Source organism: Sander lucioperca, chromosome 11 (assembly GCF_008315115.2).
Source record: "Sander lucioperca isolate FBNREF2018 chromosome 11, SLUC_FBN_1.2, whole genome shotgun sequence".
Lineage (NCBI taxonomy): Eukaryota > Metazoa > Chordata > Actinopteri > Perciformes > Percidae > Sander > Sander lucioperca.
Genome location: NC_050183.1, coordinates 12,146,163 through 12,174,135, shown reverse-complemented (window position 1 = coordinate 12,174,135; position 27,973 = coordinate 12,146,163). Strand labels below are relative to the sequence as shown.

The 27,973-nt window shown below is 38.8% G+C and overlaps 2 protein-coding genes across 7 annotated transcripts; both read right to left on the bottom strand.

Annotated features, from left to right (window-relative positions):
• Positions 1–11: 11 nt before the first annotated feature.
• On the bottom strand, positions 12–6,259 carry mob3a (MOB kinase activator 3A). Of its 2 annotated transcripts, none has more exons than XM_031308454.2 (4): positions 6,009–6,259; positions 4,143–4,712; positions 2,357–2,559; positions 12–663 (listed from the first exon to the last, which is right to left on the bottom strand). In XM_031308454.2, exons 2-4 carry the CDS (start codon positions 4,558–4,560, stop codon positions 634–636), a joined length of 651 nt encoding a protein of 216 aa, XP_031164314.1. In that variant the 5' UTR covers positions 4,561–4,712; positions 6,009–6,259; the 3' UTR covers positions 12–633. The 2 variants fall into 2 exon arrangements, with proteins under 2 accessions (XP_031164314.1, XP_031164315.1); XM_031308455.2 differs by lacking the exon at positions 6,009–6,259 and adding an exon at positions 5,257–5,339.
• Positions 6,260–7,212: 953 nt separating this feature from the next.
• Positions 7,213–27,210, bottom strand: LOC116056274 (tyrosine-protein kinase ZAP-70). 5 transcript variants are annotated; one of them, XM_036007462.1, is made up of 13 exons: positions 27,112–27,210; positions 21,083–21,553; positions 12,680–12,840; positions 12,434–12,572; positions 12,262–12,343; positions 12,057–12,079; positions 11,919–11,970; positions 10,937–11,120; positions 10,584–10,790; positions 9,864–10,056; positions 9,051–9,191; positions 8,835–8,947; positions 7,213–7,728 (listed from the first exon to the last, which is right to left on the bottom strand). In XM_036007462.1, exons 2-13 carry the CDS (start codon positions 21,485–21,487, stop codon positions 7,596–7,598), a joined length of 1,833 nt encoding a protein of 610 aa, XP_035863355.1. In that variant the 5' UTR covers positions 21,488–21,553; positions 27,112–27,210; the 3' UTR covers positions 7,213–7,595. The 5 variants fall into 5 exon arrangements, with proteins under 5 accessions (XP_035863355.1, XP_031164307.1, XP_031164312.1 ...); XM_031308447.2 differs by having other exon boundaries at positions 10,937–11,126; positions 11,925–11,970; XM_031308452.2 differs by having other exon boundaries at positions 10,937–11,126; positions 11,931–11,970.
• Positions 27,211–27,973: the final 763 nt, after the last annotated feature.

Here is a 27,973-nt window from a genome sequence, read left to right as displayed (position 1 = left end):
TCTTCAAAATATACAGAATTCTCTCAGAAACTTTTATTTTTCTCATTTTAACATTTGTACATAATACTTTCTCTGCCTGAAAAAAATACTAAATTACTGCATTGATTGTTCAGATGTGAGTGGTAAAACTATTTTACAGAAAAATCTGGGACAGACAAAATCAATGTATTAGGTTAGGCTTTAGCCCAGTACTATTAGCTTCAGAAAGTAAAACCAGTCAGTTTTAATTTAAATACTGATTACCAAATTCCAATTATAACAGTAGAGAATCATTTAATGTAACAACTTGATTTTATAGATGTACAGTAAGAAATACTCATTTTAGACAGAACGGAACAGACAGACAAAAAGCATCCTGGAATGATTGAGATTCAAATAAAATAGAAAAACATCAACACAAACATACACGTCTTAATACTGTGCTCTGATAAAATGTTTGAAAACGCTTTTAAAAAAAGGAACAGAACACCGCATCTGACAAGGTTAAAACCTACAGTATGTGGCTAAAATAGATTACAGTACTTAAATATAAAAAATAGACTCTTTTGTTAATTTGTTTGTTCTTTTTGTTCTGCAGTCCTCTATATGGACGGATGTGTTGGTCTGGCGTGTCAACAGGTCAGTTGTGCTCCCTCAGTGACACATTCGAGAGGTCATCTCTTTCTGCAAACACAATGCACACAGAACGCTGAGTTAGAGCAGTGAAGGAAATACTCCTCATGTTATATACCCCCAAATGTTGAGGGGGGGGGGGGGCAACCGATAGAGACCACAACAAACAATTTTCATCTACTGTTGTTGGAGCTGTGAGGAAATTTCAAAAGCTACCGCACACTATCACAAGACTAGAAGGATATAAAGAAAATTGCAAATAAAAAAGGTCAAAACATCTGCACACTAACTGCAAACATCCAGTTGATTGTCTAAGCTTTTGGTCACACAGGCCTTTGTTACAGCATGAGGCATGCCGAACACACACAGAACATATAGTCTCACCCAAGTGGGCGGAGGGGTCATCAGCAATCAATTACCAATCAGCAGACAATCAATCACACTATAATATCAATTAGGGTGGTGCAGTAATTCAGCATGACTGATTGTCTTTAAAGTAGGGATGTAACAATGCATTGTGAATCGGTTATAAATCTATATAAATGTGTGAAGATTACAACTGGTTGAGATAAAAAAAATAAAAATAATAATTAAAAAAAATCTCGCTGCAGTTTTTAAACGGCCAAGGACGTAATCTAGTTTTGATTTCACTTGTTTTTCTTCGTCTTCTATTTATTGTTTATTTATCTGAAGAGATTTTAGTTTCTATTTGATTTTAAAACTCAAATTATTATTATTAATTTTTGTTATTTAAGATAAAATACAATTTCAGTTGCAGTTTTGATAAGGAGACATATGTTGTTTTGCACAGTTTATATAAACAAAGGAATATTTTTCAGTCATGTCAGTCATGATGTGTTTGATGTGTTCAGTGCGTAACTTTTTTATATTAATGAACGTCCGTTACATTCAAGCCATTGCCAAATGACTTGCTACAAAGCTAATTAAGACTTTCAGCTCCACACAACTCTCTGTATTTCTCAGCTTGGCTGTGTTCAGAAGATTGTGTCATCTCAAGTGAAGATAATTACCTCTTCTGAAGAGTCCATCATGTGGTTTTAATCCTCCGTGTCCTCCTTGGCTACTAGTTACTGCGTGGAGGAGGGGTGGGGGCGGTGCACGATCACGGAAGGCTTGTATCATGTGGACGCGGCGACAGTTTTGTTGTCATTACTTAGAATTCCTCATGGGAGCGACAGAAACTATGCACTATAGCTTTAAGTAAGATATGTTTGACGTAAATTAGAAACAGTGCCTCGATTACATAATTTGTCCACCAGGGTGTGCAGACAAGTTTATTTATCAACTGTTAAATGTACCGCTAAGTACAGTATCTTGGTTGCAATTCTTTAAAAAAAACAAATACTAGTGATCCTTATCAACATTTGTATGTTATGTGTCTATATAAGTTAAATAATAAGGCGATACAGTTATCAAAGTTTTAAACACTTAAATATCGATATCGGCCTCAAAATCCAGAATCTGGCTCTTTTTTTATGTTATTTTGTACATTAATGCAGTACCTCAGTTTGGTCATTTTTATGTGACTTTGGATATACTGATAGGTGTTATACAGTTATAGATTTTTGCTTATGTCTGACACTGCTATTTTTTTCAGAAAAAATGATTTAACACCGCTTAACTAATGTATTGTTGAGTGTATTCAATTCCATTATTACAGAACATAATCTTATTTATTTTTGTATTTAGCTCCACGTTAGATTGTATCCCTTCTTTGACTCACCAGAGGCTCCAGCTCTTTGTGGTCCGTGAGGTTGAACTCAGTAACAAAGTAATAGAAATGCTTGTAGCAGGTATTGACGTGAGCCTCGGCCCCCATCTGGCTCACGCGGTCAAAGTGGTGGATGTAGACGTGGACAAACACCCGGAACAGACGAGACAAAATCTTCTTAGCCACCTGCATGAAGGTCTTAGGGAAGGGAGTACCTGCGAGTCAAAGAGATGGAGACGGGAGAACACCGCGGTCAATCCAGGATGACCTTTTGCTATTTGCTTCACAGAAAGGAACACATTTGAAATACTGATGTATTTAATGCAATGGTTACTGAATATTTTAACTGAGATTATCTTTCAATGTGTTTCTTTGTCCTCTGGAGTCCCTCAGGTTGGATACCAGCATGTTAAAGGACCCAGCCAGTATCACGTCACACGTGAATGGAAAATCAACACAACTTGTTCTGGGGGATAAGCCTCTGCTTGCACCAAGTGATTAATTTAGTACGTCATTTTGCTTTGACTAATTCAACTAATTCAATAACATTTCAGGAATCTCTTCCAGAGGACACGCGTGTTAGAGGTTGTTTCTATTCATAGCCTCCTGTACATTGTCTGACCCATTTTTAAATCCATTGCTTGGATGTTTCTGTAGTTAGTCAGATGCCGAGCCACAGCACAGGGCATGCACACAAGTACAGAGCTACAGACTGAGATAATAAGAAACTGAGAATGCCACAGCGGCAGAAGATTAACTGGTAGTGTTTGCAATGTGCAACACTGTAGGTAATCTAATAAATGTGGCCTTGCAGATTTAATCTAAAACATTTTTGGTTATTGGAAAAACAACAGTGGCTTCAGATTTGAAATGCCTATACTCTGCAGAATGTTATCTGTATCTCATTTTCCTTTGTATTCATCACATGGTAATCATTTAAGTGGCTTTTGCTTTGGTCTTTCGTGTGACTAGTGCTGACATGATTAGGCCATTGAAAGCAAGTAATCGTTTAGTCATTTAAGAAGTAAAAATACCAATATTTGCACGTTATGCAACAGTGGTTCCCAACCTTTTTAAGCTTGTGACCACTTAAAACTAAAACATCTCTGTTGCATGTGTCTACCAGTTATGACCAGTTCAATCAAAAAACGTTTTGTGTTATTGGAATATTTTTTTTTTCAGTTCCCCAGAATCTAAACAATTCAGTATTTTACAGGACAAAAGGCAATCATTAGAGGCACATTTGTGTTGCATAAATATGTTCTTTTGTGCTTTCCTCTTTTGGTAATCATCTTGTGACCCCTCAAATTTATCCTGCGACACACAGTTGGGGACCTGACACCCAGGTTGGTAACCACTGAGTGAGATCATCTCAACTGTGAGAATCTGAATCATTATTAATTGAACAACACTGAGGGGGGTTTGACTGTTTGCACTGATTCTTATTGTGTGACGTTTTATGGGGCAGATAATGATTTGAAATAGCTTAAATGACAATGAAAGTAACGGCTGGTCACTAACCTACTTGTGACGTTGGGAATCTGTGGACATCGCCTATGAATGGGTGGTGGCTTGGTTTGCACACAAGCAGAGTTAAGTACCTGACTCAGAGACTTGAACCAACCCCAGAGATCCTTTACAGTAGGATCTCTTGGATGTTGACAGCTAAGACACAGTTTCTTTCTTTTAGAAGACACTCAAAAACCAAAAAGCCTGTGACCTAATTCTGGATCACAGCATGGAGCGTTTAAGGAACCAAAGTCTTAACACCCCATCTGTAGCGAAACTCAACACTTACCAACGTTGGTGGGGAAGATGTTCTCATTGTTGATTTGTACCTCAATCCAATCCATGAGCAGGCTCATGTATTTGGGGGCCGACAGTGCCGTCGGCTTCTTGTACTTGTGCTCGTCCTGCCAGCGGTATTCGTACTTGGGCCCACCGGACATGACGGGGCAGGTTTGATCGGTGCAGGAGTCGCTAATGGTGCCGTAGATGAGGTTGATGCGGTTGAAGAAGTCGACCACGTGGACGGCCACCCAGTCGTTGAGGCCCTCGCCATGGGGCAGCTGCACGGCCTGCTTCAGGTCTAGCCCTGCGTTCAGAGACGCCTGGGCCTTCTTGTGCAGGTCGAAGCGCTGCGTCCCGGGCTCAAACTTGCGCTTGGGCCGGAATGTCCTGTCTTTGTTGAAGACTTGTTTCAGGGCCATGGACATGGTTGCATGTGGCGCCGGGGGGATTTGTTTGAATGCGTCAGGTGGATTATTTACTGTTGAAATGGAAGTAGTCAAAAGGTTGTATAAACAACCAGTGCAGAGTTTTTGTTATGGACTGTCTTTTGGTATTTGTTTCGACTCAGGCTGTGATCCTGCATATGATTAAAGGAGGGAAGAGAAAGAAAGAAAGAAAGAAAGGGACAGAGTTTGAATAATAGATGTACATTTTCATTTAAATGCATACTTCCTGTCAAGGCTGTTTTAGGGTACAACTTATTCCTTATATTTTACAAAATATTAAAACCTATGGCTGCAACGAACAACTTTTTTTCCTTACTGACTACTCTTATGGTTATTTTATGGAGTAATCATTTAATCATTTGGTCTATCAGATGTCAGGAAATAGAGACAACTGCCTATCACAATTTCCAAGAGTCCAAAACCTAAAAAAAAAGCAGCAAATCCTCACTATTAAGAAGCCTGAACTAGGTATTACTTGGCATACAAGCTTTAAAATGACTTAAATTATTATAGAAATAGTTCTGTTGATCTACTTATCAAGTAATCTTTTTAAACATGCAATACATCAGAGCTGGCTGGGAAATTACACAACAATAGCTGTGTCCCAGTTTTTGCATTGTCTTGGGCCTAAAAGTTGCTTGCAGAGATGTGACAAATAATAAACCCCTCACCCACCTTCTTAGGAAAATAGAAATCTTAATAATCTTGAGAGGTGGCATAAAAGAGGGAGGTCATGTCAAGATGAAGCCATGCAGTTATGGCATAAGGACATATAAATGTGAGAGTTAATGATTATCACTAAATGTATTATTATTGTATAATCTACCACTTAATGGCGAGAAAAGTGAGGAGGCCAAATGTATTAATGGCAACCTGAATTCACCTTTTGCATCAACTCAGGTAGACGAAAAAGTCTCAACAGTGACAGCAGCTTGCATTAAAGATAAAACATCGCCTCAAAGGAACATGAGTCATTTCCTATTTCAGGCACTAGCTAACGTTAATTCCGCCGTGAAACCAAGAATCTGCGGAATGACAATACAAGCAAACCAAGTCAAACCGTCTGCAACCGATATAACAGGGCGTTTATTTACACCTCTATCTAAATATAGGCGCCCTCATCTTCATAATAATGCGGACTGTGTATCGTTTAAGCACAGTTAAAGGGATAAAAGAAGGAGATTAAACAGCAGGGCACATGACGACTGTACGAAGTTTATTCGTGACGCGACCAGTTAGCTAACTCGGTCGGACTTGTTGCTTTCTAAAACAGCTAAAAACACAAACAAACCAGGACAAACCCACATTATTTATACTTAATTCTCATTCAATCTTAAATAAAAAACCGTGTAAAACATTCATTATCTCAGATGGATGATCAAACGGTGACGAAATTGCACAGTTGAAAGCCACTTTCACGAACTTACTTGTTCCGCCTTCCTGTTCCGTCAGTTTCCTTAGATCTTTTTTTTTACCGAAAATTATCTTGTTACCGATCAAAAGCTTTACGTCTACAACCTGCATAGACTACATTATGGATAGGTGGTGCGATACATGTTGTATAATTACTGTTAATTCAATAAACATGTCACTTTAATAAAGAAACTAACGTCTGACTCCTCCCTACAAAACGAAAAGTAACGTTATACCAGAGTCGAGTTAGAGACGTTGATGGAAACCTCCGGTCAGAACCTTCAAAATAATGTATCCATTTGACCAATGTAATGTAATGCAGCATTTAAATACAGTTATTTGTAAGCACTTAACTTAAAATAAGTAATATGATCAATACGAATGCAACATGCCACGTAAAGGCCAAATGGTTTATTCTGTAAAAACTTTACGCCATTAATTTGAAGACTAATCCATCAACTTCCGGTGTCGCTTGCCCTTCAGTTGTTGCCTGGCAGCTCAGAAGTACTTCCTTTGAAATAATGTGACTGGGCCCTATGGCAGGGGGCAGCCTGACTAACCTAATTAACTTAACAACACAGTTATAATAAACCACAAAACATCATGTTTGAATTACTGACAGGAAAACCAAAGGAAATATCTGCTTTAAAGTCGTTTCAATAATTCAAGATTTATATGTATTTCAACACATAATTGCCCATTTTATATACAGATTATTTATTTACTTAGTACAATACAAAAACATCATAAATGGCTATATTTCTCCATTAAATTTAGAAAACTCTGCCAATATTTTCACTTAAGCCATTTTTTTGGGGATACTATTAAAGGTAAGACTGCATGGAATCTGCCTTGAGCTTTTCCAATGTAGATGATCCAGATGTAGGGCTCTTCACATGTATACATAGCAGGTTACTAGGATGTTATTCCCCATATTTTTCTGCTACATGCTTAATAAAGTTTTGAAACATCCTGGTCATCCTTCTGTAAGTTAGCAGTAAGATGAATTAATGATTATATTATATGCGGTCTATTGTTTTCACTCCATGGTATCTCCAAAAAAACAAACAGTGCGTGTAGCAGGCTTATATGATTATGAACTCCACTTATAACCTGCATGTTACAGGTGAACTTTGTGTTGAAGTAGACCAAAATCTTACCTTTAATCACTGACTTTACAGGAATGTTAAGAGAATGATATTAAAGCGTACAGTTCTATCAGTTTATTTCTACTTATAGTTTATTTTGCATGAAAAGATACAGGGAAAAATCAACTTGTCAATGTAACATATACTCCCATTATACTCCAACATAGCAGAATATAAAATAAGTTTGTTCATCAATACAATGACGTTAATATTTAACATTCAAATCCCAACAGACAGACAGACGGACAGAAATGCTCCTTACATGGCCGACACACTGAAGTCCAATTTACAAATGCACATTTATTGTCACTGAGGCCTGTTAAGCTGTATCGGTACTGTAGTCGAAGCTGGTCAGTGTGCACCGTTCATAAAAAGTTCTTTGTTTTAGTTGTTTATTGGCCAGTTGAAAGGATGCTTTGTGCAGCACTGGGACAGAATGTGCCTTGTTTCTGTCTACTTGATAGGCTCGGCGGCAGCGGCAGCGGCTGCGGCTGCAGCTCCCTCAGGCTTGGCCTTGTTCGATATGGAGTAATGGTAAGACTTCATGTACTCTGCAACCTTCTTGAAGTCAGGACGCTCCTCATGCCTAGTAAGAGAGGAGGGGCCCAAAACAGCCATTTGAAAGGTTGTGATCAAAGGAAGGCAATGCCACAAGATATTATGATGTCACAGTGCTGTCTGACGCTGATAGAATCTCAAATACAACACATTATATGGTGCGTTGTCTTTTTTTCTCACTGAGGAAAATAATGTCCTTTAGCCGCAGCAGTCAGGCTTTACACCTGGTCATAGTCTCGCATTGCCAGACCTGGCTCCACAGTGCTGTGGAGTAAGGTCTGGCTACACCACACATACATTCTGGGATAGGAGGAAATATGCTCTGGGTTGTTTGCATTTCTTTAAACCAATCACAATCGTCTTGAGCGGCGCTAAGCTTCAGCTGCAGCGACGGTTGCTCTGCAAAATGTTTTGGTGTTTAAATTTGCTGATACATGGTGAAAAGTAATTTGCTCTTACCAGTGTATCGCCGTGTGTACTTCGTCCATAGCAAACCCCGGCAATCGGTCCCAAATGTCCCAGTTAGATAGTAAATGCCGTAAACATATTCTAAGTAAGACCTTACAATCATTCCCCGAAAGAACCAAGCAGGTCTGCCTTGTTGCACGATCCAAATTATCTTCAAAACTTGCCATTTTTTTCAGTATGCAGCTTGCTAGCTCAAAGTTTGTTGTTGTTTCCCAAAGCGAATAGAGTGTGAGAACGGCAACAGACAGAGAGCGGAAGGTGAGGGACGTCAGGCAATTATCCTGGAAATGTACTTCCGTTGATCCAGACTAACCTGGTCATAGTACAACAACTGCTGCGACAGCTGTTGTGGTTGGCAAGCCCAAGCCTTTTCTGTTGATCATAATATTTTGTTCAATAAACTGCATTCCATTGGTGGTTTAAGTCCTTTGGTTCATAAAGGTGTCCCACAAGGATCAATATTAGCCTATGCCTCTTTATTAATTAATTATTTGTTCTAAACTCCAAAAAGACATATAGTATACATTTCACAAGAGCACGTTCCTGAACTGGGAAAGACTGTTTTCCAGTAGGCTACTATGCTGATCTCTTGTAATAGGGATCTTGATCCCAATAAATATCCAATAAAACTTAACAAACTAAGATGCACAAGTGTCAGTTTCTTACTTGTATGTCCAGCATTCTTTCATCACTGTATACATTCGCTCTGGACATGCTGGCGGACACTCCATGCGGTTCCCGCTGTCAATGAAGCGCATCACCTCTGGTCCTTTCATTTTCTAGACAAAATTAGGACACAAAAAGAGCTGTAATTCAAGTTAATATGTACAACTGAAATGTTGATAGATGACTTGGATGATGCTCTGCATACACACTTGTTACCTTGTAAGGTTTCCCTCCGTAGGAAAAGGCCTCCCACATGGTAATACCAAAACTCCACACGTCACTTTTACTGGAGAATTTGTGGAAGTTTATACATTCTGGAGCGTACCACTTTAGAGGCCATTTACCTGCAGTACGAGCCTGTACAACACAACATGTATGACAACAAGCAGCATGTCAATGAAAGGTAGCCTACATTAGTATTGATATTTAGAGCCAACATACTGTTAGGGTACTTAAAGGGTAAAGGGCCCTTTTGAAAAAATGAGAAAAACGTAAGCTAATTAGCATACCTAATTTAACAACGCTTAAAATTGTTGTCTCCTTTCTTTTTCGTGATTGAGTCCTATTTTATTTCACTTAATAGTGATGTGAGTTCATGTATGTCACAAGTGAATGATTGGTGGATGTGGACATTGAGGGACGGGTGGGGTTGCCAAGAAAAAAAGAAATCAGTGTAGGGCGAATATTTATCAAACAGTGAAAGTCTTGTTGAATTCTACAGTCTAGTGTTTAGTTTTATAATATTTCATTGGAGTCAGGGATTCCTGGGACTTTCTGATCCCTACACTCCCTCCAGATGTACATCAGTAAACCAGTAAAAAGGAAATTAATTGAGTGTTTACTTTAGTTTCAACAGAGCCGGTAACACCTTTATGGGGAGCTTAGTAATTCCCAGAAAAAAACAATCAATTTAAGATACGCTGTCTGTTTGTGTTAGCTGCAATGCTAGGAATCTCTTTGCTTCCATCCGTTAGTAGTTCAACATTTGTGTCACTTTGTCATGCAGCGCGACAATCTGATGATGTGCACCTTGTAATAGTTGTCATCTGCTCCGAGGGCCTTGGAGAGCCCAAAGTCACTGATTTTGGCAAACTGTTGGTTGACCAGCAGGACGTTACGAGCTGCTAAGTCTCTGTGCACAAAGTTCTTTTCCTCCAGATACTTCATTCCCATTGACACCTGGTGCATCAGATTGACAATGTTCTCCGTGGTAACAGTATCCCTGTGGGGACAAAAATACTGATCTTCACAAAAATCAGAAGATGATGAAGAATATGGTTGTTTTTTTCCCTTTTAGAAATGGAATTTTTCTCTTATTGAAATCAAGGGTCTGAGGATAAGAGGGTGTTGAATGTTATCGGTTCCAAACCTTGGGGTGCATAAATCTGAGTAGTCAAATATGATTAAAGAGATAAAACGTATTTTGCTACACAAGAATGTGTAGAAAAGTTTTTTTTTTGGGAAACACTGGATACTTTCAACACTTAAGGATCCACAAATGCTTTAAATCAAACTATCTGAGAAGGGAAAATCAGTGTGGTCAAAAGTAGACACTGCTATATTTTAAGGGGTCACATGCAAAATTAAATAAATAAAGATTGTGATTTGGGGCTATATAAAAAAAGACTTGAATTACAGTATAGGGTACTTTCCTTACCAAGTATGATATAAATTACATGGAGCAACTGTACCAAAATCCATACTGATGATGTTTATTCCTAAATTATCATATGCCTATGCTTCACTTACTTATTGGTGGAGAGGAACTTGTTGAGAGGTCCGGCAGAGGCCATCTCCATGACCAGCATCAGATTCTCAGCCTTGCACAGTCCCAGCATGCGGACGATGAAGGGGTTGCTCAGCTGGTGCATGATCTCTGCCTCCCTCATCATCTCCTCCTGCACCAGCTTCTCGTTGTCACTCTTCAGCACTTTAATGGCCACATCGACATGGCCCCTGAGAGAAGACAAACATAACATTTTGGATGGGAACTTTAAAGATAGTATATATGTGCTTGCAAAACCATGTGGCATATGGATGGGCACTGGGTTCAGTAGTGAAACTTTTATACAGCTGTCGTTTGATAATGTTTCAGTCCTCACGAATCAGTCTTGAGGCTTCCTTTCTTGACGCAGCCAAAGTTCCCAGAGCCGAGCTCCACTTCATCGATCAGCAGCTGAGTCCTCTGGATGTTGAACTTCCTCACTTCATTCGGGTTGTGGTACGGGTTGAATACATTGGAGTCCATCGGCAGAACCTCGCGGTCTGTAGGCACGTCTGGCTTTAATGCTGCTGCAGTAACTGTAAAAGGATTGCAGGCAGTGGTGGAAAGTACTCAAGTACCTTTTTAAGGTACTTTAACTTGAGCATTTCCATTTTATGTTACTAAATACCTCTACTGCACTACATTTTAGCGACAAATATTGTAGTTTTTTCCACTACATTTATCTGACAGGCCAAAGTCACTAGTTATTTTTCAGATTAAGATTTTACACACAAAGTAAATGATCAGTATACAAAATATGGCGCATTGTTACAAATTAAACTACCCAACACTATATAAACTTTCCCTCCACCTGCTGATACATGAACCATAACCCTAACCTAACCCTAACCCTAACCCTAACAATTTAATATTAATATAGGCCTACTGTAATATTATGTACTTTTACTTTGGATACTTTAAGTACATTTTGCTGATAACACATATACTTTTACTTGAGTACGATTTTGAATGCAGGACTTTTACTTTTACAGCAGGACTGTTGTATCGGTATTTTTACTAAAGTAAAAGGTCTGAATACTTCTTATACTACTGATTGTATCATTGTTTGTGTTTTGTACTGTTTTGTTTATACTTCCTTATTCAGTTTTTGATTTTATTTTATCTATCTATGTCTATATAGGGACAGGCATTGCAAACTTGCTATACAATCTGTGGTATGTGGTGTTGGTTTATATATAGATTCCCTCAAACTTATTTTGCTGCAAGTGCATATAACAGAGCAGCTAAATATGTGTGTTTACAGTAATGTTGCAGTATAACTGTATGTGTAGTATAAGAGGTTTTAGCTGGTTGTACTTCAGGTGACTGACCTCGAGGTGGCGGTGTGTATCCATTTGTGCCGGGCCGCCTCTGAAAGAGTAACATTCCATTAAAATAAATCTCAGATAAAGAAACATATGCTGACTTAAACAGTGCAGGATGTTATCACTACTCACTGTTGCAGGAAGACTGGGTGTCTCTGAAAGATTATAAAACAGATTACATTTAGGCCTATATCAACAATTTCAGTAGTAAGTGTAACAATGAACAAGTATGTTACAAATAACCCACAAACATGAACTGGAAACTCAGCGAGTTTTGCAGGTAATACATAATGTTGACATGACTGAGAAAAGAAAATAAGATGTTCAGTAGACCTACTTCCAGCAGTTTTTCCGTTAACGCACACCTCCCCGAGAATAGTCACCAGGCCATCAGCTTTCATCTTCAGGTACTCAACCAGCTGGAGAGATTAAGATAACATTACATTTTAATTCTGAAAATGTCCTTAGCTGCAACATAATCACTAGATAATGAACGAGGTATGACCGACCTGCCAGATCGTGTCAAACTTTGTTCCCTCTGGCATTGAGTATTTCCCTGATTTATCTTGGAGGATCTGGTAGTGGTACACTGTTTTCCCGTACACCATGGAGAGAGCAAAAGTACCCGACTCCTCTCTGTCTCTCACTCTAAGAAACAAAAAACAGTGTTGCTTAAAACCTGCATAAAGACCTTTGACCTTTGGTTGACAACGAAAAAGACAAGAGGTGCAAAAACATCACCATGAGCAACTTACAGAAACTTTCCATCCGGTTGTGCTCCAGAGTAAAGCCGCCTCTCACCTTCCTGCCGGGTGATTTTACCGTGATACCAGGGCATTTTCTCATGGGCCGTGGTGGCGATCAGTTTCTCTAGCTGAGGAGCTTGACTGATGATGGCCTGCTCCATCGCTTCTCCCTGAGCAGAAAAAATAGACATGCAGAATTCACACATTGAGACACAAATTCATTCAGCAATGTCTGTAAAAGTGGTTGCCACTGGACACCTGGTATCCTGCAGAGATATTAATACAGCACTCTAAAAGAAGTGGACATCACATTTTGCATGTAAAAGTAGGCTATTACTAGCAAATTGTACTTAAAGTAAGTATATGCAGAGAAATGGCTCCTGTGACTGATATACTAAGATAAATGATTATCAGATCACTAATACTGACGCATCGATGCATAAAGAGCATTTTACTGTTGTAGCTGGTTTATATGCAGCTATGTTTAACTTAGTTATATGATGTTTAGTAGTTTAGTCCAGTGGTTCCCAATTTAGGGGTTAGCCATTCTCCAGTGGGTCACAAAATAAATAAGAGGGGTCATGAGATGATTAATAAGTTAGGAAAGAAGAAAAAAACTGTTCTCCATCCATCTTCGTCCGCTTATCCGGGGTCAGGTCGCGGGGGTAGCAGCTCCAGCAGGGGACCCCAAACTTCCCTTTCCCGAGCCACATTAACCAGCTCCGACTGGGGGATCCTGAGGCGTTCCCAGGCCAGGTTGGAGATATAATCCCTCCACCTAGTCCTGGGTCTTCCCCGAGGCCTCCTCCCAGCTGGACGTGCCTGGATCACCTCAGGGAGGCGCCATGGGGCCATCCTTACCAGATGCCCGAACCACCTCAAATGGCTCCTTTCGACGCAAAGGAGCAGCAGTTCCTCACGGATGACTGTGCTTCTCACCCTATCACTAAGGGAGACGCCAGCCACCCTCCTGAGGAAACCCATTTCGGCCACTTGTACCCTAACACTAAAAAACAAAACAAAAAATGTATTAGTTTTTTTTCATTTTTTTTTTAACTTTTCTTTAATCCTTGCCTTTTTTGTGAAATACTGGATAATGTAACCTATGTATTTAAGAAGTGTATAGGGGGTATGTCTATGGGGCCACAAGCAAAAGTAACAAGTTGGAAACCATTGGTTTAATCTTTTGCAGTGCATTGTGTTTAATACATTTGTCTTATGTTTCTTATGTGCTAACTTTTAATGTGTACAATGTACCTACATTATTAACTATGCATATTTATTTATTTATTACTCTGTTACCTCCAACTGTGCAATATGTAATTTCTATTCATCCGCACCTTATTCCTCTGTATATCTGTGTTTATCTGTTTTATCTGTGTCTGTTTATATAAGGGTGTTTATTGTGTAAATATGTTTGTTTTATTACTATTATTATTATAACTAATTCTATTTTTTGTATTTCTTATACTTTATGTATATTTTTTCTCCTATGTCTACTTAATGTGTATTTGTGTTATTCTGATGTGTGTAATTTTTTTTTCTTTTGAGCTGATGTAGCACAGTGTGCACACTAAAAAATACTGGGTTATTTTATTAACCCAACCACTGGGTCGAGGCTGTTTAACCCTGTATTATGTATATTCAACCCATATTGGGTAACTTTCAGTAACCCAGTTGTTGGGTTAATGGTTTTGGACTGTTCCTCAATCTTGCTTGATCTGAATAACCCAACCAGTGATCATTTTAACCCAGTGGTTTGGTTACATTCAAGTTTGGGTTCCCTCCTTTTTCTTTTCCTCCGAGGCGGGAGACCACTTCTGGAAACGCTTAAGGTTTGTCATTTCTCATTTTTTAGAACACTACCTCTGTCTTCGACAGAAACATGAGCTCGCTAGTTGTTAGTAAGTCATTCTTTTCATAACGGGACAGCCTGTATAACTTTACTTTACTTTGCCGAAAGCAACCGTTACTGCCCCCTCTAACGGCTACCACTGATGCTAATTAAGCAAACAGCTAGCAAGGAGCCTATGCTCACTACAACGTTGCTTGCAGTCAAACAGCAGACTTTAGCTCCGGTTACTGGTTACTTACTTGATCTTGATTCATGGTGGTCTACACATAGGGTTGTAATATCCACACTTAGTCAGCATTGCCGGATACGAGGAGCATTTTAGCTCTGATAATCCATTTAGCAACAGTGATTTCTAGCTAACTATGACTCATGCATGCTATAAGTCTAGCGCAAGTTCAAGTATGATAGCGCTAATGCTAGCTAGTTGGCTAATGTTGTAGCATGCTACCCAAGATTTAACTGGAGAATATTTCTAATTCTCTGAGGGAGTGACACATGAACAGTGCTTTTATACCCATTGTGTGTGTGTCTGGGGCAAATCACGAGACAAATTCACTATGATATGAGGTATTATAACGTTTTAAAAAGATCGCTAATGCTAACCGCTAGCTAGCGCTAATTGCTGACTCATGCTGTAAGCTAGCTAGTAGTACAGCTAATAGCGAAGCATTGAAGGTGCATTGCATGCATTCTGTTGATAAAGTAATGTGTGTTTAGTGTAGTTAACACACTTTGATTGTAGAAATACCACTACACTGTTTTAAGTGATTATGAAAAGACCACTAGCTAGCTAGCTACATGGCAGTAGATTACAGCAACTTCGTTATATTTTCACTAAATAGATAGCTAGACAGACAGACAGACTGCAAAATACACCTCCATACATTGATTGAACATTAACAGATCTTGTTCTTCTCCCCTGTAGCGATTGAATATGGATGACTTTGTTAAATTAAAGTTACTGTTATTAAAGTTACCAGAATGGCAACTTCCGGAGCTGATGGACCATTTTGCAGGTAAATGTTATATTGTTGTACTATAGGCCTATTATTAATACTGTTGAATATGTCAGCATTAAAAAATTAGCTACCCTATCCTCATGCATCCCCAATGAAATTATAGGCTACACAATACTCCATTTTGTATAGATGTACAACATCTTGACATGTAAGAGCATTATGTAAAATAATCTAACACTGTGTATGCCACTGAAGACCATGCCTCCCTAAACAGAATCACATTTTGATTACCCATCATCACCATCATTTTGATAGTGACAGAAATTCCTCCACTATAGAAGGCAAACAATTGGCATGAGGTTTTATTAACCTTACCATGGCCACATAATCTATAGTTTAGCTACCTCTTATTTTACCACTACTCCTCTGTCTACCATTGTGCACAGCAATACTTTAAATGTAATTTTCTTATTAAAAAATGTGCTGGGGTCTCTCTCTCTCTCTCTCTCTCTCTCTCTCTCTCTCTCTCTCTCTCTCTCTCTCTCTCTCTCTCACACACACACACACTCCACGTGCAGACACGGTCTTTGTCACAAGGTATAACATAAACATAATCCTAAGATTTGAATATTTGGATTTGTGCATTTTTTGAGCTATAAGCTACTCATCTGATAAACTATGATAATACTTAAGTCAAACCATTTTCTTTCTTTACAGGCTCCAAAGACATTTCCCTGATGGTTCTGCCAAGCCTGATGCCACCTGCAGTCTTCAGGATGGGCCTGAAAGACCGTGAGGTCTACAGTGTCTGACGCCATGAAGGCCTTCATCGATCTTAAGCCTGTGAGTATTCCTAGACTCACACAGCCCCTTAGATCTAGTGATGCAGGTCTTGTAATTGTAAAATCTGTTAGAAAACATTAGCTGTCAGTCTTTGTCATTCAAGTACTTGATTTGTGGAATATTATTATTTGCAGGTCGGAACAAACATGGTGGAGTACCTTCAGGCAACAGACCAGACCAGGCCGTACCCCTACACCCTGGTGTTGGGAGGAGAGGAGTGCTGCTCACAGCCATTCACCGTTCTCAGTGGGCCGGCCCTGGAGCAGGACAGCGGTGTCCAAGCTGTACATGTTTGTTTCAAAAGTTTTTATGTGTTCGTTATCAATTTCCCAAAGCAGTGTTTCTCTGCTTGGCATTTCCTCCAGGAGGCTGTCTATGGAATGGGGGGGGGGGGGGGGGGAATGTGGCCCCATGCGTTTGAGTTTTGGAAATTCTCATGTGATAAGGGAATTCTGTCTCTCTAATAAAGTCTATCTTATTTTATCTTATATCTGTCAAATGAATGGAGTAGTGGAGTAGTGTAGTGGAATAAAAAGTACAACATTTCCCTTTGAAATATATGGAGTGGAAGTAGAAAGTAAGAGAAAATGGTATCACAAAAGTGTGCTAAAGTATAGTACTTGAGTACATGTACTGTTAGTTTCCAACACTGCTGAGAGAGAGGGCCATTATGACTTTTCTGGCTCCTTTTGGTCCCTGCTGAGTCCACATACATCTGGAGCCAGTTTGGCTGTTTAGCTGAAGCCCACCAGTGATAAAAGGCTACTGGTCTCAGTGTGTGACTGTCTGCAGCAGGAGACAAATCATAAAACTACAGGATTTTGGATTGAAGTCGGACTTCAGAGGGCCGGACCTCAAACTGAGTATAGGCTACAAAGACACAAAAATGTGCACTTTCCAAAATCACATGGATGTTCTGCTTATTGTGTGTGTGTGTGTGTGTGTGTGTGTGTGTGTGTGTATTTTAAAAAATATTTCAGTAACTGTGACTGTTTTTTTCTGTAAGGGTCCTTGATGGCCAGCATCAAGGACCCTTAAAGGCTCTGACACACTAATCCGACGGCCAAACGTAATGGGAAAAGCAGGCTACAGCTAAATTAAGACTTCACAGTAATAACAATAAAGACAAGTATTGAGTGATTGTATTTTAAATGAGCACAAGTAAAGTAGAACTGATGTAACAGCTGTTATATATGTTAGGTGTTTGTTATATATGTCAACGTTTATTTTCAAGTTTTATTTTGAGGGTCTTTTAAAGTTATTACATGCTGTCTCAGCTAGCAGTTAGCCGAATTAGCTGTTAGCTAAACTAACGTTAGCTTGGCTGTCGACCGGAAGCGTGGAACAGATCGCGCAGTGTCGTAAATCCTCGTACAACCGCGCATGCGCGAACATTTTGCGCATGTGCAGAACGGATCGTGCAGGCAGAACGGATCGTGTACCGACAGTATTGTCGCCCAAAAAATGAAAACTGGCAGCTGATTGGACGAACGCGTCACATGGGTCTGGCTTCTCCCGAATTTCAAAGCCAGACCATAATGGAGGCTCGTTTCTTCACAGAATATAAAGTTATTCCTTCACAGCGCTGTGCAATGCGAGAAAATCTGAGGCGGGTATGGCTGCAGCCTGGAGCGTCCCATGTCAAGCCGTCCCGTCTCATGCCGATGCGTGTCCAAGGTAAGTTCAGAGGGTCAAAAATACGAAATCGAATTATTTTCCAGATGGAGATACGGGTAAGTTCATGGGCGTCAGTTTGGTTTGAAATGTGTTGGTGACAGAGACGCAAATTTGGAAGTACATTTCCAGAAGTGCTGGGTACAATGACGCATTACTTTTTTTTGTCTCTTTCGAGCAGGTCATGTTTGAAAGACGCTGTCCTGTAGCTAATGAATAAAAACGTGGTTTAATGTACGTAAACAATGATCAATGATTACCAAATGTCTCTCTCATATTGCTCCTCATAACCACTGAAAACTGTCAAAAAATCCAACCCAAAGTGCAATTATTATAGAAGTTATCTGACGTGACGCGTTTCTGCTTCACATTTTCAGCAGGGCAGCGGAGCGGCTGTGGGTTGACTCCCCACGGTTCTCATGGGCGTTATAAGTCATAATGTGAAAAAGCTTAACGTGGTTTAATGTACCTAAACAACGATCAATCATCACCACATTTCTGGTTAGATTTTTTTGACGGTTTTCAGTGGTTGTGAGCAATATGAGAGAGACATTTGGTAATCATTGATCATTATTTAGGTAAAAGCTTTTTCCTCGCCATAGGCGCCAATGAAGAAGAAAATGTTAATGTGAGAACCTAATCGTTGGAATGTGAGAACTTAATCGTTGGATTTCGGTTTAGTTCTTTTGACAGGCTTAAGTGTTCATTATAAGATGTGGCCATGAGAAATTAGGTGATGATTGATCGTTGTTTAGGTACATTAAACCACGTTAAGCTTTTTCACGTTAAGCAGAATGTCCCGACAGGCAGCGTTGTGAACAGAGATGCTTGCAGCCAGCGCAGCAGCAGAGAGTGTGTGTGTGTGTGTGTGTGTGTGTGTGTGTTTGTGTGTGTGTAGGTGCCTGTGTATGCCTGCCCTGTGGGGATAGAGATTGCTCTGGATTTTTTGGCATCTGTCGCTCAAGAATTATATGTGTTATGGACTTTTTTTTAACTAAATTGAGCTAGAGGTTTTCAAAAAAAAGTGGTGGGTACAAAATGACTCATGACGAAATCTGGTACGCGTCCCCACTGTCCCCACACCGAAATCAACGCCTATGGCACGTTTGTTGCAATAAATTGAAAAACGTTTAAACTGTTAAAGTAACAATTTTAGCCATACATATAGTTTGCTGATTTCTGGATGTTATTGTTGTGTTAACGTACATTTGATGAAACCTGCATCAGCATTGGTTGACATTTGTTAGCGAATATTATAACTCTATACCTAGAGCAATTTATGGTTGCAGACAAATATGGTTTCTTTCTGTGATTTTCCTTAAGGTACACTCAGTGTCTTTAAAAAAAATAAAGTATTAAAGTAGTAAAGTAATTTATTCCAGACGCCAGCTTTTATTTTGAAAAGTAGAAGCTCGGGGACGCCAGCAGGCGGGACGGCATGAGATGGGACGCTCCAGGCTGCAGCCATACAGTCTTGGAAAATCTCAGAGCTGAACCGGGCAGACACATCAGTTTTCATCAGACTCCCCCAGGTTAATTAAGTATACTGCTAACTAATAACGTTACCGTCACCAAAATACCCCCGCGAATCAAATCCCCTACTTCACCGTTAACCGTCAAGACATTAAACCTGTATGGAAATGAACACCTCTGCTGCAGTGTTAAATTCGTTAATGATCATAAGACACAACACCGTCTCTCTCTCTCTCTCTCTCTCTCTCTCTCTCTCTCTCGCTCTCTCGCTCTCTCGCTCTCTCTCTCTCTGTGCACAGACACACACACACACACACACACACACACACACACACACACAGTCCGTTCTGGTGGTTGATTAATGCAGATATCTGCTGATTAGCTCTCATAACGGGCCGGGTGGGTAGCACACTGCGCCTTGAGTCCATGAGGCTAATGTCTGATTACTCCACATTGTCATTGTGATATTTTGTGATTACATTCTGAATCTGCAACGTTCTCTGTCAGGTAAATCAGTAAGTTAGTAGTAGGGTATACAGGGGAGTTGCATATGAAGTGGTTTGGGGCCCTTCTGTAAGTAATTTTGGGGTACAATTTGGTTTTGGTGAATTCTACAAGCAGCAATACCACAGGCCAAGCAATCGGCCCGTTCCAAACAGGCACATTTTCAACGGACACTGCACTAGTTCATCTAATGTTCCAAAGGCACATTCTGTTTACTAATCTGATATCATTTTAAAAGGCTAACTGAGAAAACATTGGACAACCCTTTTGCAATTATGTAAGCACATAATGTAATCTGAAAACTGCTGCCCTGGTTAAAAAAACAATGCAACTGATCTCAGCTGGTATTCTGTCTGTAATGGAGTGGAATGGAAATTTCTAAGTGACCCCAAACTTTTTTTTACCGGTAGTGTAAATCTGAGTGGTCATAAGATGATTAATACGAGAGGGAAGAAGAAAAAACAAAATCCAGCTACACTTTTTTTTCATATTTTAAACTTTTAGAAACTTTGTGAAATATTGGCTTATATGATCTCTTGTTAACTTCTCAGTTATCATTGGAAACAGTTATTCAAATAGAAACTTTGTGAGAATGGTAGAGGGAAAATGTATCTTTGGTGCACAGCTAACAGCACATAGTTATCTTAAATATGACAAGTTGAATGATCTTTATCAATGTGTTGTATTTTGTAAGTTTATTATGAGTTTTATGTAAAATCTTAATCTGGTCAGTAACTACATCTGTCAAATGAATGGAGTAAAGAGTAAAATGTTTCCCTCTGTAATGTAGTGGGGAATACACACAGAGCTACTCAAGTAAAGTACATGTACCTCAAAATAGTATGTACGTACAGTACTTCAGTAAATCTAATTAGTTACATCCCACCACTGGAACCTTTAATTACTAAATGCTAATTATCCCTAATTCACGTATCTCTTGCATTTACATATTCAGTTATACTACAACTTATTTTAACTTCTTGAAAAGTAGGAACTCGTTCACTTTTAGAGTCTACAAACTTAAGGCCATTAAAGGTAACTGTTCCACAGTACCCAACAGCCTCAGCAGAGCCTCAGCAGAGCTTCATATCAGCAGAGCCTCACCTCCAAGTTCCAGGTCTGCTTCACATACTCCCTCAGCATGTTTTCTCTCAGGTTGTCGAAGACGCCGGGACGTATCGGTGTATCCGGGGAGCGGTGACAGGGTTTCTTCAGGATGCACACCAGCCCATCAGGGTCTTTGCTGTAAAACTCACAGAGCTCTGCAGGCCCACAGTGAGGTTTCCCTCCTGCGATGCAGTAAGTCCCGTTAAGCTGCTTCTCTATGGAGTAATGGTGAAACTCCAGGTTCCACACAACAGACAGGACGTAGCCTCCCAGACTGCGGAGACACTGTCGCAGCAAGAAGATCCCGTCGGCCATCCCGGCCAGCTTCAGGTGCTGCTCGGCATCTGAGCGACTGATGCTGCCGTAGAAGAAAGGCAGCTCGGTCGCCGGGTCGATGGACATGGTGAGACCTGGGAGAGATGGGCTGGACTTTGGCTTGGAGTCCTGGGTATAGATGGTGGAAATTAACTAGAAAGATAGAAAGGGAAAACATTTAAGCAATGCCTGCATTTAAAAAAAAGGCTGAATGTTTTTAGGAATATGCTGGTTCAAATGCCCAATGTGTGACTAGTAGCCTACACTCACAGTGTGTGATCTCTGACCTTTAAACTTTTTAGCTCTTACTTGTGGAAATACAATTTGAAAATGGACAACATTCAATGCTACAAGTTTTTACAAAAAGCAAAAGACACATCATCCTGAGAACCTCACCTCCTCTTCTTCTCTTAACTATGTTACTAACTAAGAGAAAGTATGTTTTTTCAGGACTTTCAGCTCTGTGATGTACCCTATGTCTGGATGAGATATTTAGCAAGAGGTAAGCACCCACAGGTTGTGACTGCATGAAGCTTGCAGACTAACAAACGGGTGACAAAAGCCACAACAGGAAGTTGCAGTCCGCCCTCAAAGCCTCATTTCTCCAGCATCTTGTTCTTCCGTTAAACAGGTGCTTTTTGATTCTAGATAATTCCTTCTGCTTTAGAGACTCAAGTTTGTAAGTTTTCCTTTATGGGAGGAAAACTGTAAAGGGGAATTTTACCCCACTCCATTGTTAAAACAACTACAATGTGATGTGTCTGGTAAGATTTTGATTTAGAGCTTCTGTATAAGTGTCTGAAGACATAAATATGAGATTAAAATTAGGCAGGTTTTGACTGCAGTGTGGAACGGTTATGTGATAGCAAGCGAAAAAAAATCACAATGCATCAGCTCACACCACAAAGAGAGGAGGTCATCTGAATATGTAGAAGTGCTTGTAATAAGGTTTGAGATAAACTAAAAAGAAATAAGAGAAAAAGATTAAAGCTTAAACCATTTCTACCGCAGTGTGTTGGAAACTTATCAGTCACTTATGCTAACTTTGACGTGATAGATTTAATCTCCATCAGTTTCCGGTCTAGGTGTGAATGGAAAGTGTGTTGATATGGGAGGTTTTCATCTTTATTGAAGTTAAAGGTCTAAGAGATTCCCTGTTGTGCCGAAATGATTAGTAGTTTAATTGAATAGTTACAGAAAATCAATCAACTATTTAACTTAACTTAACTTAAGATGAAGTATTTTGATAATTGATTTATCGTTTAAGTCATTTGTATATATATATATATATATATATGAATGCAAAAGCTCACACTCACATGTATTTAATGGAACCTGAAGAGTTTGACATTTGTACATCTGTAAGAGCCAAATTACTTTTTTAGATTAACACTTCATGTTGTAACACAATGTAAAATTGTAGAAAGAAAAAAAAACATTAAATGAGTGAAAACCTCAGCTTCCTGGCTACATACATGCCCACTTCCACAGTGGACAGCCAAGCAGAAAAACACAGTTGCCACAAGACAGAAAACTCACCACAACAAAGACCTCCAGACCCGACTATGTGGACAGATGGATAGCTCACATGTCTACAGACAAGCTGTGACATCATAAGAATGCTTCATAAACTACACCTACACCTTTTTGTATGGTGTAAAGTCAAATTACTGCAGTTTGTTGTTTAATCAATTAGTAACAGAAAATTGACTAAATTAACTCAAGATGAACTATCTTGATAATTGATTAGTCGTTTAGGTCATTTATAAAGCCAACATTTGCTGATTCCAACTTCTAAAATGTGATAATTTGCTCATTTCTGTTCTTTTTTTTTTTTTTTTTTATGATTATAAATGGAATATCTCTCAGTTTTAGACTGTTGGTTGGACAAAACAATCAATGTGAAGACATCAGCTTTAGCTCCAGGACTGTGACCTGGCTTTTTCAACTATTGTCTGAACTTCACTAAACAATTAATTGACAACAGTATTCAATAATGAAAATAATTAAATACTTATTTGCCACCCTAATTTCCTGTACAACATGGATTTTCTGTTGAGACTACAGAGATGTAAATAATTCCCTTTACTCTGTTTTCCATGGTTTTTCTTTTATTTATATTCCCAGTAAGTACAAAGCAAGACTGATTTGCAGTGATACAACTTCTAAATTCATCACCGACTTCAACGATATTACATGAACAATCTTAAACTGAAAGAGAAAGTAAACTTGATAAACCAACAAACCCTCCTAAAACACCACGACAAGAATATTAGCCTCACTGCTGTAATTTACGACACGACCAAACTCACCAAAACATTGACAGTTTTCCAACGAGACATAAAAACTTCTAAAAACTTCCAACTATGACAAAATTCAGGTCTTTACTCAGCTCGTATTTTTTTCAAAATATGATTTTTATGGTTTTTCTTCTTTACTTGCATGTTATGAACCACAAAAGCAAAAAGTGTAGAGAGATGAGGTGAAATATTGACAGCTTTGAACCTACAGTGTTGTGTCCTGTCTTTCTACTGAGCCTGTAACTGTTTTCATCAAAAGATACTTTAAAAGACAGAAACTAGCTGAATGTAATGTAAAAAAAAAAAAGGTGTTGCAGAGTGATAGTGAGCCAGTGAGTAGTGGAAAAAGTCCTGAGTCACTCTGTTTTCAACAAGCGGAGGACATATAGTCAGTGACACACGCCAAAATCTACAGGGCTGAGTGTTTGTTTTCCACAGAGAAGACAGGGTGAACTTTTTGTGACATGATTTATGTAATATAATAAAAAAAAAAAATAAAAAAACTTTTCGTGTTTATCATCTGGTCAAACTTTTAAATTTTTGTAGAGAAGTGACAGAAGTGTTCCAGGTCGATCAATCTTGATGTCATTGATGGAGAGGTTTTGTGAGGCATGAAGAACTAAGTGAAACCAAACACAAGCGCTAATATATTCATTCTGATTGATCCTAATAATGAAGAACAATACAAGTTCAGGCATACAACTTTCTTACCCAGTAAAATATTGTGAGCTAAACATTGGGGTGCCCAGCATTCACAATTATACTCAGTAAACATAACTATAAGCAAACATAAGTAAAAGCTACCAAATATAGGCCTACTTAAAGTATAACAAGACTAAAATTCTGCAGCCATGCTAGCAGCTATGGGAGACTGTCCTTTGGTACAGCTGTGTTTCGAGCTAAAAGCTAACACCATCATGCTAACATGCTCACAATCACAATTCTAACATGTTGATGTTTAGCAGGTATAATGTCAACCATGCCAGTTTAGTGTGTTAGCATGCTAACATTTAATAATTGAGTTAGTCCTGTTATGCAGCAAAAATTTCGGCCTCATAACTGGAGAAAAAAATATGGTTTTTCATGTGTTTTGCCCTATGTAAGAATAGTGACATGTTTAACTGTCAGGAAAACATATTGGCCGATCTCAGGCACTCAAATAATAATCCTTAGTATTGGTCTAAAGACCAGGGTGGAAAATTTTAGCTAAGTTAGCCTTAGCTCTGTAAGTGATTCAGTGATCTGGTGAATCCAGTGATTTACACACAACTTTTATAATTATATCAAATATGTTGAAAATATGTTGAAATATTTTGATTGGAACAACTTTCTTTCAAGCCTAACAGGGTGGAACTAAAGAGAATGTCATTAGTTTTGCAGCTATTTTGTCCTAAACAATAAAATATTGGATAAAGTCAAATGTGTAGGCTACTTGCTGAAGTCACAAGAGAAAATTTCAGGAATGTGTGAGCCAAAATTTGTGCCAATCTATTCCTGTAGATATTGATACATCTCACTGATAATACTGAAACCCTAGACCTGCTGGTGGCACTAAAGAAAAAAATCAGGGGATCCCCAAATTCAGCAGGATTCATCCTCAGGGAATCATTAATGTATGTAAAAAATGTCATGGCAATCCATCCAATAGTTGTAGAAATATCAGTCTGGACCAAAGTGGTGGACTGACTGACCAACAGACCTTGTCATTCATAGAGCCACTAAGCATGACTACAAATCCTTAAAAAACATGTGTATTTATGTACAGGATCATTAACCCCATTAAATTAGAAACACTACAGAGAATATGTCTACACTGTGTTTCTCTATTTACTATAACATGACCCTGCTGAAAAATGGCCAGACTTCATTAGCATGCTAACGTTAATGTCACGTCAAGTAGGAGTAATGTAAATAGTGACCTCTTTATGTAAAGAGTAAAAACACAAAATGCAAAGCCCCCCCATAGTGTCGAGACTCAGCAGCTCAAACAGTGCAGAGAAATTTAAACTCTTTTACCCTCATGAAATTATATGTAAATACCATCATGAGGTCAGTGATTTTATTTGCTTCTTTAACTACTAAAAGCTGTTTTCTGTAGATTACGTTGTTTATATTGAATCAACAGCATTCCCATGATAACTATTCAGCTATTAAAGTTATTTTAGGTCATGATTATTTTGGTTGTGCTATCAGGAAGTCAGCTTGTTGTTATGTAACTCAGAGCATTCCTCCATACATACATCAGTGTTTGAGACTGTATAAGCATCCTTCAACAGATAATGAGTCATTTAAACCCTCATACATGAAATGATTTTCTCCAAACTGCCCTTTGTCTTGGTGATGATTTAAAAACAAGTAAAGACGTGGGCGGACTTGGATAATAGGCTCATCTGCATATCAGATCAGGGGCCGAAATGCCCCAAACTGAAGCCTATCTTTCTGCATCAATGGAAACAATTGTCAATCAAATAAACGGTTTGCATGTGTTTCTTTATCATGATTCCGAACCAAAATGAGCCTGTTGAGATTTAAAATCTCTCACTCGAAAAAATTGCAATTCTCTCTAAATACTTTATCTTACAAACAAAAAATAACACAAGCACCTCAACAGTTTTTTCATTTCTGTCAGTAAAAAAACACATACACAAAGCATGCTGTCTGGCTTTTGTGTCAATTGTGGTTTAATCTGAAACAAAATATAATGTTCAAATTGTCTGTAAACACTCTCACACTTAAACTATGAATTAACAAGCACATTTTGTACATAAAACCCTCTTTCTGCTGTCCAGACCAATGTCGTCAGACTGCGGCTGGAACATTTTGCAGATATGCTTCAGTCCAGGACCAAAAATACATCCAGTAATTTCAAGAAAAGTTACAAGCGATAAAAGACACACAGACCTCTTTACCCATTTTTGGTTTTCTATTCCAAGGCACAATGAAAGCAGCTATTTATATTTTTGCACATGTAATCTCTATTTTTATAATCCAGTGCAACAATGCCTTAACCAGACTATGGTGCACACACATTTTCATACTGTTTTACAGCTCAAACAGAGCAATGGAAATACAAAAACACCCATTTAAACTGGAGATTATTTGCTTTAAACTCAAAAGATAAATAAGAATATAAATATCATAGATTATTGTAGGTTTACAGACTCAATTTGGACTAAATAACTGTGAGTATTACTGTGAGGATCATTGATATAAAAATGTTAAAACACACTGTAGGTTTTTGTTGATATATTTCATCATTTCAATAAAACTTTTCCTCAGGCCTAGTCTTAACCTTATCATATTGTCACCTACCGTATCATCTTTTAGTTTTTTTACATAGAAAATATGTGTAATCCAACAATATAAAGTATGTCTGCTGTTAAATCCGATATAAAAATAAAACCTACTTACAGTATGTGTCACTGCTTCACCGTTGAATAGAGCAATGTTGTTGCTTCAGAGACAAAGATATATCTGTCTATCTGACAGCAGTTTAAGGTGCTGTGAACAAGTGGGGGTTAGAGACAATGACACACATGCGCACACACACACACACACACACACACACACACACACACACACACACACACAAAGGCAATGCATATACAGGACTCTAAATCCAGTTTGTTGCCTACCACGTTCTTATGATCTCTTTAAATCTTGATTGACTTATTACAAACTGTAGAATACTATGTCCAAATATACCATCCTGATTGCCTCAACATTAAAGGAATAGTTTGACATTTTGGGAAATATATTTATTCACTTTGTTGCTGAGCGTTAGATGAGGAGACCGATACCACTCTCATGTCTTTGTGTTACATATGAAGAGAGGGAGGAGACGGTTGACATTTACATAACCTTCAAAGTTCACTAATTTACACGCTATATCTCGTTTGTTTTATCTATATAAAAACATCTAAAGAAAAAGTGTAAAATGACAAGTTGTGGCTTCACAGGGGAGTTGCTGGACTACTTCTTGGACGTGCTTGTAGATGGATTTTATTTCACCTTTGGACAGAACCAAGATCCAGTCTTTGTGTAAAGCTAAGCTAAAAGGCAGCTGACTGTAGCTTCCGATTTAAAGGAATAGCTTGACATTTGGGGTTATACGCTTATTCGCTTTCGTGCAGAGAGTTAGACATGAAGATCGATACCACTCTCATATCTGTATGTTAAATATAAGGCTAAAGCCTGTTATCTTAGATTAACATAAAGACTGGAAACAAGGGGAAATAGCTAGCCTGGCTCTGTCCAACGGTAACAAAATCGG

Coding starts and splice junctions, on each gene's coding strand:
- mob3a (XM_031308454.2), bottom strand. CDS start 4,560: ATGTCCATGGCCCTGAAACAAGTCTTCAACAAAGACAGGACATTCCGG. Junction 2,560..4,142: donor CATCTTCCCCACCAACGTTG/GTAAGTGTTGAG, acceptor TTTGACTCGCAG/GTACTCCCTTCCCTAAGACC. Junction 664..2,356: donor ACAAAGAGCTGGAGCCTCTG/GTGAGTCAAAGA, acceptor TTGTGTTTGCAG/AAAGAGATGACCTCTCGAAT.
- LOC116056274 (XM_036007462.1), bottom strand. CDS start 21,487: ATGTCCATCGACCCGGCGACCGAGCTGCCTTTCTTCTACGGCAGCATC. Junction 9,192..9,863: donor CAGATGACAACTATTACAAG/GTGCACATCATC, acceptor TGTGTTGTACAG/GCTCGTACTGCAGGTAAATG. Junction 8,948..9,050: donor ACGGAGGGAAACCTTACAAG/GTAACAAGTGTG, acceptor AATTTTGTCTAG/AAAATGAAAGGACCAGAGGT.